Below are 15,749 nucleotides of genomic sequence, written 5' to 3' on the forward strand. Positions count from 1 at the left end.
AACGGATATTGTGTTACACACTTGAAGTCATTGGGAGTTCTATTTCATTGTGGTTTTTTTTTCTTTTTATATTTTGTACTATTTGTCTTGAGAGCTAGGGGCATATTGAACACTGCTTTTCAGTTTCAAATTTATGTTATTTGTGAAGACAGTGTATGTGCTTTTTTATGGTTAAAAATATTTCCTTGATTTAAAAGAAATACCAATTCAGTAGTTTTTAATTACTTATTTTAAGTTGTGGGATAAAAAAATTTAATGTTGACATCAAATTGAGAAACAGTTGAAAAAATCAAAGTAAAAAATGAAACATGGGAAAATCCAAAAAAGCTTGTTTTTCTTGTATTTTCTGTGGTGCATATTTATTGAATCCTCAAGAAGCATTTTTACTCTTCTAGTTCTTGTTATCAGGGTTACTTTGGTAAGGCTTTTTGTTTGTTGACATTGTATGTCTCATCAAAATTACCAGGGTACACCCTGTATGTTGTATGTGTTTGCACTGTTAATATAAATATTAATTATTTTTCAAACACTTATGGCTAAATTATTAGTTCACTTAATGACTATTAATTCATTATTATTTTTTTAGAATAAGCTCATTTCTCTGTGGATTTAGTATAGAAATGGTACCAATCTTGACAGTATAGTATTTACGAAGTGTTCCTTTTTCTTTTAGACACCCTTTCACCAGCATCCAGTCCTTCATCCATTAATTTTGCCACAGCTCCAGGTAGCATAGATGAATCACCCAGTGGAGCATTAAACATTGAATGTAGAATTTGTGGGGATAAAGCCTCAGGCTACCATTACGGAGTACATGCTTGTGAAGGTTGTAAGGTACAGTTGTAATTTTCTTTTTAAGAACCTAAATGATGTTGCTTTATTTACAGGGTTATATGAAGATAAGCATTTGTTACATAAATGTTTAATTAATCTAATTCTAGCCATTACAATTATTTTTAAAATAAACATATCTGTGGTCTTTTTTTCTGAAATAAGTTGTTCAGATACCATAACTGGTTATGATAACTCAAGACCAGACCTTCATCAAGCAGGAGCAATTCACAATGATAAATTTAATGCTGCTTTTCTGGATATAGTTAGTTAAACACTAAAACAACTTAAAACACTAAACTGTGACTGAAAGTCAAAGCCTACTTGCTCCACTAGTGTTTTATTTGTGTTGGGAGTATGGCTGTGAGAAGCATGTGAGTTTGCTACACTTCCATTGTAGTAGTAAAAAATCCTGAATTTCTCATCTCCACCACATTCTGCCTGATTCACTTACTGTTGTACCTCTTGTAGTTCTGAGGCCAGTGCATGTAATTAATGTTATCATTAGTGTATAATTTTTGGGATTATGTGGCCCAGGAATTATAAGATTATTTTCTTTTTCCTTCTACTGTTTTAGTTTTCCATTTTTTTTCCAAGTGATAATGTAAAGCGAGGGAAATAATTGTATATGTGTACACTTTTTGCTCATGACCAGTGTTAGAAAATGATAATTCAAATATAAATCTTACAGAATAATGAATGCTAGGGTCTCTATTAGAGATAGGGAGCCAGTTCATAATCAGATGTGTCCACAGTCTAAATGACATGTTATTGTGTCATGTGAAGGAAAATGCTGTAATGTCTCTAAAAAATTTCGCTAAACGTATGATTTCATAGTACAAGACTAGCATTACATTGCAGTATCAAGACATCACGGTAAGATCTGTTGAGTTACAGGCTTTTCTGTAATGCTCATTTTTGTGCTTTGGCTTTTTCTGTACACTGTGCTGTGTTGTCATACACCTCACATTTGCTGGATGAAGAAAAGATGTGTTAAATCTGTGTGTTTATGTGACTTGCACATATGAAAGATGAAGGTTGTTTCTGGCAGAGGATGCTGAGAGAAAGTGTGTAAATGCAGTATGTGACCGTATTGCTTAATCCTTAAGAGCAAATCTGCTCAGGTCCTCTGAGCTCTTGGCCCTCTCCCAAGAAAGAGGGCTGAGACCTATTTCCTGCTTTTGTGTTTCCCCTTCTATACATGCCTTCATACACACCATTTCACTGGGTAGCACAGGAGATTCTTACCTTTGGACAGGTTATACTTTGCATATTGTTTCCTTAGTGACATCAATACACAATAAAAGAAAAAAAAATTACCTGTATGACTGAAGTTTAGTACTCAACATTCTTTAACATTACATATTGTTTTCTTAACCTTTTTATAGGGTTTTTTTAGAAGAACAATTCGATTAAAACTCATCTATGATAAATGTGATCGCAACTGCAAAATTCAGAAAAAAAATCGTAATAAGTGCCAATACTGTCGTTTTCAAAAGTGCCTTTCAGTTGGAATGTCACATAATGGTAGGTAAGAGTGCCCTTAATAATTTGCTTGTTCCTGCCCAGGGTCTGCTTCTGGAAGCAGGCACTTGGATAGCTTTTTTACTTACACATATGAGTTGAACCTCAGATTTTTACAGTATTGATTGTAGAGGGGGGACACCAGTTTCCCTAATGGGTAGTTAATGTAATTGATACACAGCTGCCAAATGTACTTTTATGAGCTTTACACAGTTGTGCTGGATGTCTGTTTGTCCATATGAATGTTCATTTAGTTGCTATCTGCACCCAAGAACTTTGGCACCATTAGTCCCATTGAAACAAATTCAATACTGGAAGAATTTTGATCAAAGGCATTGTAAAGGAGTAGGAGGAGAACAACTAGCTCATTGAGGGGAGACTGATGTAGGACAGAAATCTGTAGGAAACCAGACTTCATTATTTTTCAGATTACAGTGCAACAGCTCTTGGGCAGATGGTTCAGGGATTGTGGGGGGAGGGCAAAGATCTGTGCTGACTGTGGAACAGGAATCTGGTAGGTTGCTTGTTAAATGGAATGGTAAAAATTCAGAGCTTTTAGATATCCAGTTTAAAAATGATGTTATTGTTTATATTAGTGATTTAAGATAAGGCTGGTAAGCCTGTGGCTTCCAGGCCAATTTCAACCCACAAGGCAGTTTTATGCACAGTATGTAGCTTGCTAAGCAACTTTGGTAAAGAGGGAGAGGCCAAGCCATGAGAAAGCACATTTTGGTTGGCCAGATGACAGTAGTTTGTTTTCCCTATGTAGGTCTCATAGCATCAAGGCTGAACTTGGGAGCAGGTGCAATTTGGGAGTAGGTGAAAAGTAGGTGAAAATGCTGGGCTAGCTGAAAAGCTGTGGGTTAGGAGATGAACTTCCTAAGGAAGCTATGCAGTCAGGATATCTGGGATGGGGACATACGTGGTTGGGGAAGCTGTCTATGGCATTGTAGTCTAGAGTCCTAGCAAGAGACATTGGGAGAGTTGACTTTCTGGTTCTGGGGACGTCTGGCTCCCTTGTGGTGAGCCTTGACTGAGACTAAGGTCCATTGGGAGAGGGTTGATAGTCTATGGAAGACTGGTGATAAACTTCCTGAAGTAGCAGACTTGAGAAGGGCATGCCAGCCAAGAAAGTAACATTGCAGGGGCAAGAGTTGAGTAGGGAGCTGTGCTAGTTGGCAGGAATTAACATTCAGTTGAAGCTGTTTTGTTCTACTAAAACGCTGTGGGCACCTGTGCTCCAGCTGAAGGGAGTAGCAGTTTTATTGCAGCGAACACATGGGAGGCAGTGAGGGAAGGAGATGACTGCTAACTTGCAGGCAATACTTCTCAGGAAAAAAGCTGGAACTAGATTTATAGCCACAACCTTAAAACTGTAAGTTTCAGTTTAGAGCAGATGTTCTTCCACTTTTTGAATAGACCCATGGCCCGATTCTAAACAGGCCTTCCATGTTGGACTTCCACTGAACTCCAAAACTGTATTTCAGATCATGCCTAGAGTCACTTCCTTATGTCATGAGACACCTCCTTATGTCATGAGAAAATTCCTTGGGCATGTTGAAGGGCTAATTCTGCACCTGCTCTGAATTGCTCAGTCTAAGCAGTGAGGTTCTGTTCTCTCACTGGTTAGATGCTGAAATGCAGTAAGAGTAAGCAGCTATATTAGCCATCTTGAAACCCTGCACACTATCAGAGGGTAAGACCGCTTTTAAAATGGAGTTGGTTTAGTTTTAAACTGAAACTGAAGAGGGATGTGGACATGCCTATTTTTTTCCTAAATGGCAAGACCACTTGCCCAAGAACTGGGAGACCTCCATACCCCGTGGTATTTCAGACTTGCATCTCCTGCCTCAGGAAAAGAATGACTAGATTGGATACTCAAACTCTATTCTCATCCTCCACAATCTTGAAGGGTTAATTTATTGAAAAAAGAAGCATAAAATGCTGGGTCTAGAAGGAAGTTTTGTTGACTATAGCCTTTGAGCATAAATCCAGGTCTCTGGTCTATTTTGTTCTCACTAGACAGTACAGATATGTTGAACTGAACATCCAGTGCATAAAGAACTGAATGCCCTAGCAGGTTCAGAATCAGCAATGGAATTTGGGCCCAAATCCGTTGCAGTGTTTGCTGTGGAATAGTTCCCCAGGCAGCTCTCCAGACAGCATGTGTGTTCTCTGCCAAACTCCTGACATGAGTTAACTCAGGTTTTTTAGAATTCCCAAGGTGGACTTTGAGTTTCATGTTGGGAGTTGTGGAACACAATAAGGAGAGAACAAGATACAACTACTTAGGTAATGTAGAAGGAAAAAGGCATACGTTCTAGCTCATTGACATCTGATTACCTTCAGTTTAGCATATTGACTTGATAATTATCACTGACTATGTTGGAAAGGATGAGATTTTTTTCACTCATGAATTTATCAGAATAAAGATACTACCTCTATCTCAGTTATTCTAGACAGAAAGTCCTACTGCTCTAATCAGCAAATAGGCGTAGTCTTTTGTATAACTTATGCTTGTTTTACAATTATGTCTTCCCATCAGCAATACGTTTTGGACGAATGCCAAGGTCTGAGAAGGCCAAGTTGAAAGCAGAAATTCTAACAGGTGAAAATTACGTAGAAGATTCAGAAATGGCAGATCTTAAATCACTTGCCAAAAGAATTCATGATGCTTACCTGAAAAACTTCAATATGAACAAGGTTAAAGCCAGAATCATCCTTGCAGGGAAAACTAATAACAATCCAGTAAGTACTTTTGCTGTAACTTTAAAGTAAAACCGGCAAATACATAAGGTGACTATAATAATTTGTTAAATTCTTAAGCAAATCTTTTAGAAAATAAATATCATGCTAATACAAACATGAAATACGCAAAAAGAATACCTGTAGTAAATATGGTTGCTTTTAGCTACTATCAGAATAATAGGAAGCTTTAGGAAAATCAGGTGATTAACTTGTAAATGGAAGCTCATAACCTTAAATTATATTAGAGACACAAGGGAAATAAAATTAGTTCTTAATTTAAAAAGTTCTATTTGAATGTGAATACCTCTTGGTATGGGTGGACGAAATGGTTCAAAATTAATTTCCTATTATGAAAGTGAAACAAAAATTTTAATGTTTTTCCGCTACAAATGCCAGGATAAATACTGTTATCTTTTAGAGCTCTACAGGAGCTCTGTATGACTTTTGTTTTAATCACAACAATATTAATGGCAGGAGGGGAAAGAAAACTTGAGTTTGTAATTCTTTGTTTACAGTTCTGGCCATTTCCTCACCCGGCCCTCCTAGTCTTTACTGTGTGGTTACTTTAAAAGGCAGAAGCCAGCAAGGTTGTGAAGACATGTATGCTGTATTTCTTTCAGGAAAATTTAGCCAAGGTCTATCTAATGCTATCGACTGCTTTTTGGTTTGTATCACATGAGATAGTATAACCATTGTAAGGACTGACTTGTTTCACTTTATGCGTATTTTTAAAAATTCTGTTGTGATTTCTGTTCATTATATGTAGAAGATAAAATTGTTGGTAAAATAAGATACTTAATTTCAGTAAAAATTTGCAGGGAAGAGGTTGTAAAACCTCTATGTGCCATAATAAAAACCATGTAACTGTGGGGATGAGCGTTATAACAATTGTAAGCAAGCTGTCTTCTGAATTACGGAATTTGGTGTATTATAGTCTAGTCTAGCCAAGCATACAGGCTTCTACATTAAAAGAGAGACATATGAATAATCCCAGTCTTTTTCACTAGATTTAAGAGATGCTTAAAATTAAGCAGAGGCTTAAACTTTTTTGGGGGTACAAGCTGACATAGGCCTACAGTAAATACCATGCTTTAACACCTTACCAAGTAAGTGTTGCACAAAGTCCTTTTCAAGCTTATTATCACATGTCAGAATCATCAGTTGCAGTATGTATCGTACATGCAGGGCTTCTGGATCACTGCATCCTAATTTTTGTGTCCGTATTTATGTGATCAAGGCTCTCAGATTGTAGTCATCCAATTGACTAGCTAATTGTGGCTTGCATGTGTCTTGGTGAATTTACAAGTAAAAATTAATGAGGAATCAAACCTAGTATCATAGAATCATAGAATGGCCTGGGTTGAAAAGGACCATAGTGATCATCTAGTTTCAACCCCCCCACCACATGCAGGGCCACCAATCACTAAACCAGGCTGCTCAGAGCCACATCACATCACAGAGCCACAGTATATTATAGACAGGCTGCTTCCTCATTCTTCAATATGCAGGGGGAGAGGTTTTTTAAGTTATTTCATCATCTCTTGGGAAAACAGGCATTTTTGTTTTCTTTTGACTTTTAAACAGAAAAATTTTTAAAATTGGGGGATTTGTTATTGGTAATTAGTAATCCACCTATTTCTGAACAGTGCATTAACAGCTGATTTCAGTGAATCCTTATTCTTGGCACCGCTCTAACTCATTTTAGAATGATCTAGCATCTTTTATGATGACCAGGGATCATTCTTAATTTTGTCTCCTAAGTCCTTGGCAATACCTATTTTCTGCATAGTGAAATGATAATAAATTCCAAAAAAGATTTACAAGATAGACCACATCTTTTAAAGGGTTTAGAAATGTGGTGATTTCATTGCTTTGCCACTTTCTGCTCATATTCACATGCACATAGAAAGTTGTGTTCTGTATGACTCTAAGTACTGAAGCGATATCAAATGTGTAGTTGTCATATATAAAGTGGACAACTCTGGGAAACTAGCATGTTTGACAGTTTTCTAAGTGAAATAAGTGAGTTCTATGAGTTTCTAACAGAACACCAAGTGTTCCTCATGATACAATTTGAGACAAGCAAAACAGCACAGAGAAGGTGCTTTGCTTAGCATTTATGAAACTAAATATATGTTCAAGGTCAATTGCTATGACTTTGGTAGGCTTGGAAGCACTGGGTTTTGTTTAGCTTGAGTGAATTGTCCTCTGTTTTGATTACTGCTCTTCAGATATGTATCAAAATATTTTTGTGTTCTGATTGTTCTTAAGAAAGCCTGACTGCCTTTTTAATAGACTGGCTCATCAGTTTGTAATACACATACCTTTATAAATTAAGGGGGTTATGGAAAAAGACCATGATCAAGACTGAAATTTTGTGTTGTCTGACATCCTAGTGGGATTCTGGGTTTAGAGATGACTTAGCACTAACTGTAGCTGGAAAGATGAGCTGAATTTCTGTGGAAGATCAGCTGGGACGTAGTCCATGAAAATCTGAGTTAATAAAACACAAGAGTAGTACAGGGTTCACATTCTTGTGCAAATGTGCTGTCCTATATTTAAATGACTGTCTGTATTCCCCCTAGGATACTTCAGGAAAGCATCATGATGTGCATCAAGTGTAGTTAGTTTAGGAATCGATAGGAATGTAGGCAGAATAACCTGGACTTCTGGAGAAGGTAATACAAGTCTTTTGGGAACCTTCTGGGACTTGCTCTGGATGGATATATACATACTAAGCACAGTACTTCTGGATCTTCACTATAACTACTACATAAACTAGATTAAAGATATGTCATACATATTTACATTTTACTATTTGCATTGTTGTTGCAGAGCAGACTTGTTCTTAGATACTGGAGTTTGTAGTTCTGTAATATATGGTTTCTCTTTATGCAGAAATATGAAAGAACTCAAGGTTTACTGGTAGTTGAAGACTGATTAGCATGAAAGTTAAAGTTTATAAAAATTCTTATTCTTTAGGAAACCAATGATTGATAGCCATTCTTTTGTAAGTGAATTTGTGGTTTTTTTCCTCTGTAGCCATTTGTTATACATGATATGGATACCTTGTGTATGGCAGAGAAGACACTGGTGGCCAAATTGGTAGCCAATGGAATTCAGAACAAGGAAGCAGAAGTTAGGATCTTCCACTGCTGCCAGTGTACATCAGTAGAGACTGTCACAGAACTTACTGAATTTGCCAAATCTATCCCTGGCTTTTCCAATCTTGACTTGAATGATCAAGTGACACTGTTAAAATACGGAGTTTATGAAGCCATATTTGCCATGTTAGCATCTGTGATGAACAAGGACGGGATGCTCGTAGCCTATGGAAACGGTTTTATAACCCGGGAGTTCCTGAAAAGTCTGAGAAAGCCATTCTGTGATATAATGGAGCCAAAATTTGATTTTGCAATGAAATTCAATGCACTGGAATTGGATGATAGTGATATATCCCTTTTTGTTGCTGCCATCATTTGCTGTGGAGGTAAACACTACATATTTGTTCTTTAAGATAGTAAATTTTAAAATTTTCTTCATGTGAATTAATAATTTTAATGGAAAAGCTTATCTATTTCTTGAAGATTCAATTCTACCACTAACAATGTCATTTTCCCTTTTAGCATGTTTCATGGAAGATACTGTGTAACTGTTACCAGTCTTGATCCTGTATTTTGCTTTGCAGAACTGTAGACGTGCTTGGAATTACTGTTTAGCCTGACTTAGAGAGGCATCTAGTTACTCTCTGTTTTTAAAAGCAGGATGCGAGGAGTGTTGGTGTTTTTTGTTTGGGGGTTAGAGGATTTTTTTTTTTATTTTTTTTATGCTTAAGGCTGGGTTGGAAACAGTATTTGTATCTGTCAAATGGGCAGAAAAATACTATGTAATGAGGCTGGAGGCCGATACAGAGTATAGCTTTGCTCATCTTTGACACTTACTGATTGCATCATGTAATGGTTTCTGCACAAATGCACAGCTCTGTTGATGCACCTCCTGAGTTCTGATTTTAATATCACAGGCTATTTTAAAAAAACAGCTTACTTAACTAATTAAAAAACAATTAGCTTATGGTATTTTTAAAAATTATTTCATAGTAACTAAGGATATGGAGTTTGGTTTTTTTTTTAATGCCCGTTGTTTGAACTCTCTGTGAGTAAAGGAACACAAATGCAATCCTTTCTTTCCTCCAGACAGTAAGGACGTTCATACTTAAGGTTAAATTCAAAACTATCCATAAGCATTTTGAAAAAGGGAAATAAAAGATCAAGAAAGTTCCAACAACTACTCCCACCTGCCTTTTCTGCATTCTGCCAAACTTACAGGATATTTCACTGCCCCAGTTGTATCCTCAGCAATTACAATAAGAGTGTCTGTAGACTTTCAAAAACTTAATATGCCAGTTTAGACAGCAGGTTCCCATCAGATCTTGAATTACTTTTGCACAGTACATTGGTATTTTGATGTTTTCAAAAGTCAAGAGAGTTCTTTGCCAGCAAAATGTTGGGTGGTTTTTTTCCCTTCTATGCTGATCCTTGGAACAAGCTGAAGGGTTCAAGAAACATATTTAGTCTGTTGCCCCAGACTTCTTCCAGAGAAGTTTGATCTGGAGAGTGAAAGTATTACGGGACTGTAAGTAGCTGAAAATGAGATCATATACTAGGAAGAGTGGAACATCCTTAATAGGTGCTTCTCTGTGTCCTGTCAATAACTTGTGCTACCGCAATATACATATGGGAACCAAGAGTGAAAGCCTGTTACTTACGTCTTACAGAATTGCTACCAAACTTCAAGAACTCTCTAGAAGTAGCCACATGCTTTTTTCTTCATCCTTACTGTTTGAATTCTGTTATCAGGACATACAGAACTGGATTCCTAGGCAGGATACTTCTGCTGGGTTTTGGGGTGAGAGGGTGGTGGGGTTTTTTTCCTTTGTAGCATGCGTTGTAGTGTGAAATCTCTCCTCAAATGACTGTGGGAATTAAAAAAACTTTGGCCAAAGGGATAGGGAAGACTACTTTTTTTTCTTACTATTATTTTCTTTTTTTTTTTTAAAGATTTCATTTTGACCCTCATTGTCCTCAGTGTATAATGTAAAAATATACAGTAGCCTAAAATACAGTATCTAAACAGTAGCCTACTTTAAAGAATAATTATAAAATTATGACATGTATCCTTTTGTTTCCTTTGAGAACAGATCGTCCTGGCCTTGTAAATGTAGGACACATTGAAAAAATGCAGGAGAGCATTGTGCATGTACTGAAACTTCACCTGCAAACCAACCATCCTGATGACATCTTCCTCTTCCCAAAACTTCTCCAAAAAATGGCTGACCTCCGACAACTTGTCACAGAGCATGCTCAGCTTGTTCAGATAATTAAGAAGACTGAATCTGATGCACATTTACACCCTTTACTACAGGAAATCTACAGGGATATGTATTAAGGATTTTTAGTATTTTTTCCACATTATTTAAAGACAAGCAATACTAATAACAGATGGGAGCAAAACTCACAGCAGAACTGTGCAAAAAGCAGTTATCTGCTGTTCACTCAGTCCAGAGCATGAAAAATCTAAAAGCAGGGTAACAGGGGTGTTACACTTTTTTTGGTTTCTTTTGGGATCTTTTGTCTTCTTTTTGAAAGAGTTCTGCAGAAAAATACTGATCGTAGTGCTCATGAAGTGTCTTACAATGGTTCTTTTATTTGGAAATTTGAAGATTGGTAAGGAATACATATTTGTATAATAAATCAGAATGTTAAGTAACAAATGAACAGAATTGTATTTCCTCTTGACTTAGTTGTTTTAGAATTAATATAACAAATTCAGCAAACGCTCTCCAGGTATATGCACAATCATAAAGATTATGCACTTTTGGCTAATGGTAATTACTGAGAAGCAAGTAACACTTTTTTTTACAGCAGCCAGTCTAGGTGTATCACATGGTTGGATGTTACTGTACATACGCTTGTAAAAAAAAATTGAAAGGCCCTTGATCCGCTGCTGTTTTAATTCCATGAAATGCAGTACAGTTTCATAAAGTATTACACTAGTATACTTTAGGGTTAGCATGTTTAAAAGATGGTTCTTTTATGAAATGAAAGAAAATCTGAAGAGTTATCTAAAATACAGTAGGAATGCTCCATTCAGTTGTTTCTTGAAGAGTAAATGTGATAAAGCGATGGAACCCTTTTTTCAAAAGTGTTTTAAGGAAATATGAAAATGTCCCTGAGTAAAAATATGTCACACCATGTGTATTTGGGAGAATTTGCAATAGCTCGAGATGTGGTTTGGACTTAAAAGTACTATTTTGAATTAGCAAGAGTTTTGGAGAGACTGAAAAATCTGATCCTAGCCCAGAAATAAGAATTTCAACTGTGCAGCATTCTAGTGCAGTGATAGCTTACTCTGAATAAATGATTGTATAGGAAAGGCACCTTATTCCTTGATAAGTATCTTGGCAGTATAGACTTGTTAGGACCTTTTCTGATGAGTACACTGTTTCAGTTTTTTCCAATTATGCACTCAGATGTATTTCTTTCAATTCCTTCTTAGGCCTTGTCGGTAGAAGTACTGGCTAGATTATTTCACCAAATTTTGTTCTTGTCCATACAGCCATAGTAGATAAGGTGACAATATTACCAAGAACAGTGTTTGTAGGTGTCAATGGTGTAATATTATGAAAGTGAGCACAGCTGAGAGTAAGTTTACTGTGTTCCTGAGAGCAAACTCTGATTTTACAATAGTACTTACTCCTGAGGCAAAATAAGCCATAAGAAAACTGCTTGACTTTGCCATTTTACAGAGTCCTTTATCAGAGAGTGCTGCACAAAAGTGGTAGTTGCATGCAAGACACTGCTATTTAGTTTTTCATTTTTTTAATATGGTAACTTCACACTATTATTTCCTTATTTTACTGTTTGTTTCATGATACAAAGATCTCGGAAGCCCATCTTAGCATTTTCACAATAGTTAAGCTTTCAATGGCACAGGAGGACACTTTGTACTTGTTTTATTGTAGCACGTTTGAAGACTTCAGAATCTTACACCTTCACTGCAAGATTTAAGTAAGATCAATAAAGTGAGGACATCACACTAGGATTCTTATTTTAGTCACAACGTTTGTTTCTTTACAGGCCTGCTGGCATGGCTAGACACTGAACAAATTACAGGTTTAAAAGCAATTGGGTATTAATCCAGGCAGTGATCATTAGCAGAGGTTTTAGTGTGAAATATATTTAGTGTAAAATATTGAAGCATAGGCCTCAAATTTGGTGACCATCTAGGGCAGGACAGAAACAACAAATGCAGGTTAACAAAACTCTCTCCCTTTCCCTGTGGCCAGTTGGCAACGGGAAGAATAGACCTTATGTTACAGTTAATTGGAACACTTTGTTAAGATCATTGGTCTTACTAGGAAACAGCAGATGAGAAATAGATTGTCTTTTGTGTCTTAACAGCAGTATGTAGTATGCCCTCAGAAATAACAAGAGGATTTTAGCAATGGTGCTGCTTTATTCTTCAAGGCTGCCATATTTCACTCAGAAACGGGGGGGTTTAGGCATAAAACACTGAGCACTGAAATAACTGATACGCAATATTGCTTATTCAAAAAATTGTCAAAATATCAGCAATTCTGTGATGGCATACTGAAACTCTAATAGCCAACTGTTTTAAGTTTATAATCTGAAAAAAGTATAAGTTGATTTCTCCCCACCCCCCCCACCCCAAAATTGTGTTCCATAGTTTCGGTGTACTGAAGTTTCTCAGGAAAACCAACACTGTGTGGACAAAAACTATTTTTCCTGCTCTTGTTCTCAGAAGTGGCTAAAAGGCTTTACTAAAACTTTTCAAAACCGTGGAAAATTTAATAATAAATACATTCTCAGCAAAACTATAAAGAATTGAAAACAGCATCATTCAGTGGAAGGCATAGTGTTGAGCTGTATTAACAGCTGCTTGTAACAGGTTCCTATTATCAGCATTAGGAAAGTGCATGATTTGCATTTTTCCATTTTGTTTTGTTATTTGAAAGCTAGCAAGCATTTTTTACTAGTTCCTTGGACACTGAAGTTTGATTTCTGTTTTAAATTAAATTGAAGACCTGCGATGAAAAAAAATAAAGGAAAGAACGCATCTCGAAATTACAGAAACATGAACAAGATGTTAACGGAGCCTAAAATTCTGCATAGATTCTACTGGCCATACTGCTGCACCGTGACATACCCACAGTGTCTGCAAAGAACGACACAGGGCAGACAGTTCACTTCCCAAGTGTTAATGGGCAAAAGAAGTTCTTAATTTCTCATTACACTTGTAATGAAGCACATTTGCTACTTCAGTAGGTGACTGCAGCAGGCTTTTGCCAATTAGATTTCAAAATTACTCCGTTTGGGTTTGGGTTTGGGTTTTTTTTGAAGTCTGGAATCTGAACTAGTTTGAGATATATTACTGAGGAGCCTTCAGCATCTCCAGTAATATTTTAAAATACCCATTCTATGGAGGGAAATAAAGTGATCAGATTTTAGGATTAAAAATCTATTAAAAATTTACTGGCTTGTTTTGTATAGTTTTGATCTGATTCGTATCAACATGGCTTATTTTGCTACCATAGCACTGAAGAACTCTGGTTAGCAATGAGGTACCCACAAACAGCTTAAGACGAGACAACAGATGGACAGGAAATCCTAGGAAACAATGGTACGACTAAAGTTTTCAACACACCTACAGCTTACTAATTTTTGTGAGTTGTTTGAGTTTTACAAATTTATTTATTGGGATGCCCTAGGTACTTCGAAAGGGAAGGCAAAAAAAAAAAAAAAAGGAAGGTGGTGTGTCAAGTGCTGGGGAAATCTGATGTTCACTTTTATCTTGTTCTTAAATAGTTTCTTTAAAGGTGTACTGTCTTCAGTGTAACAGCACACAAATACCAATTTAAAAAAAGTTACATTGTAACTTTTTAAATTTCAGAATCCCGCTTTTATTTTAAATACAGATTGACAGACAATACATAGGAATGCTTTCCATTTACAGAAATGGAATCTTTCCTCACATTTAAGGAATTTTTTTTTTTTTGACTGCCATTTCCATGTGCCTTTGTGCTTTGGTTCTAACCAGCTGCTAGAAAGCTGAAGTGTTGCCAAAGAGCATATTCTTGCATTATTTCTGGATGCACAGATTTAGGAAATACCAGCAGTTGCACTAAGTCTGTTCTCATGAGAGAGCTAGCACAAATTTGCAAATCAAAAGGCTTATAATAAGCATCTAAACATTTGTTTGTTTATTCAAACTGCTAAAACTTGGGAGACTTATTCATCACAAGAGCTGGGTCACATACTATTAGATTTGAATTTCCTCTGTATTTCTAATGGAAAGCCTGGACATCTTTACGCACCATCTCAGACAAAGCAGCTGAAGATGACACTGTAGCTGCCTGTACTGTGCCTGAAGAGGAACAATTTCAGCTCTGTCTCTCCTTAAAAGTATCCCTGTTACTTAGTTGAAAATCTGCAACTACATTTAGCAAATGCATTTGCAGCTGTTTTGATACTGCTGAAGCATAAGGTCTTACGAATAATGGTCCTTCCCTGAAATCCCTAATCCTTTAGTACGTGTTGAAATGTAAAGTGTAGTGTGGTATTTGGTGTTTGCTTATATTTTAAGTGCGTTCTTGATAATCGGTTGCATATAATTTTTTTTATACCTAGCTTTAATCAGCTTTATTATCCTTCTTTTACTAGAGATTTAAATTATATGTGGGTTTGATCTAAAATTATTGATATTGTTATGTATTGTGGGATTTTTTTAATTTAATGTAATACCATTTCTTCATGTTTCAGTTTGTAAAATACAAAAATACAATTGCAAGATATAAACTTTCACTAAATTATATTACAGAAGTGCTTTAAGAAAAATATGTAAATTATTTAATTTAAATATTTGTTTCATACTTTATCTTGTGAACCCTTTTGTACAGTGAGGAAAGATTTACTTTTATGGGTAAGGATGATGGGCCTGAAGTCAAAGACAAACTGCTATTTATTCCTGTCTGGTCTTTATTACTGTATCATTTGTGAAGAACTATCACAATTCTACAACTTACCAGTGTTCCATATTGACAACTGTAAGCAAATTTTAAAATATATTTTCACACAGAACATAAACTTCCTTTTATTTCATTTTAATAAAAGTAAGTCTAGGTGAGGAAGAGCTGTAATCCCAAAACTGAGTTAATATTTTTAATGTTTTAACTCAAGTTCACCAATATGAAAGATAGTTTATAGAGCTAAATTCATCTTTGCTTTACAGCACAGTAGTTTGTTTTCCTTAAAAGTCTGAAAAGAGAACAAAAAAGAGATAGATTCTGTTAGAACTCTATTACTGATATTTTTCTGATTTGTGGCTTATGAGAAATAACAATGTGTATTCAGGATCATTTCCTGCTACCTGCACTAAGGTTGATCTGCAATTTTTATAGATGTATTTTAAAATAAGTAATTTGTCAGTGCAAAACAAAACGTTGAAATGCCATTTTCAGGCTTTTCTGTAGGAGTATTCCTTTATGATTTTAAGTAGAGATAAATGCAGAATCTGTTCATAGGGATTCTGTGTCCTGTGATTCAGGTGTGACAATCTGTGCCTACGGC

General features: G+C 36.0%; 1 protein-coding gene across 1 annotated transcript in view; it reads left to right on the forward strand.

The window, feature by feature from the left end:
- The window catches only part of PPARA (peroxisome proliferator-activated receptor alpha), an 18,675-nt gene extending 7,790 nt beyond the window's left edge, over window positions 1-10,885 (forward strand). The window contains 5 exon segments of the mRNA XM_010077959.1: window positions 674-834; window positions 2,220-2,358; window positions 4,901-5,103; window positions 8,146-8,593; window positions 10,301-10,885. Of these exon segments, the coding sequence (XP_010076261.1) occupies window positions 674-834; window positions 2,220-2,358; window positions 4,901-5,103; window positions 8,146-8,593; window positions 10,301-10,548 (1,199 nt within the window). The 3' untranslated portion in view covers window positions 10,549-10,885.
- The last annotated feature ends 4,864 nt before the right edge of the window (window positions 10,886-15,749 follow it).

The sequence above is a fragment of the Pterocles gutturalis genome, unplaced genomic scaffold (assembly GCF_000699245.1).
Source record: "Pterocles gutturalis isolate BGI_N339 unplaced genomic scaffold, ASM69924v1 scaffold20723, whole genome shotgun sequence".
Lineage (NCBI taxonomy): Eukaryota > Metazoa > Chordata > Aves > Pterocliformes > Pteroclidae > Pterocles > Pterocles gutturalis.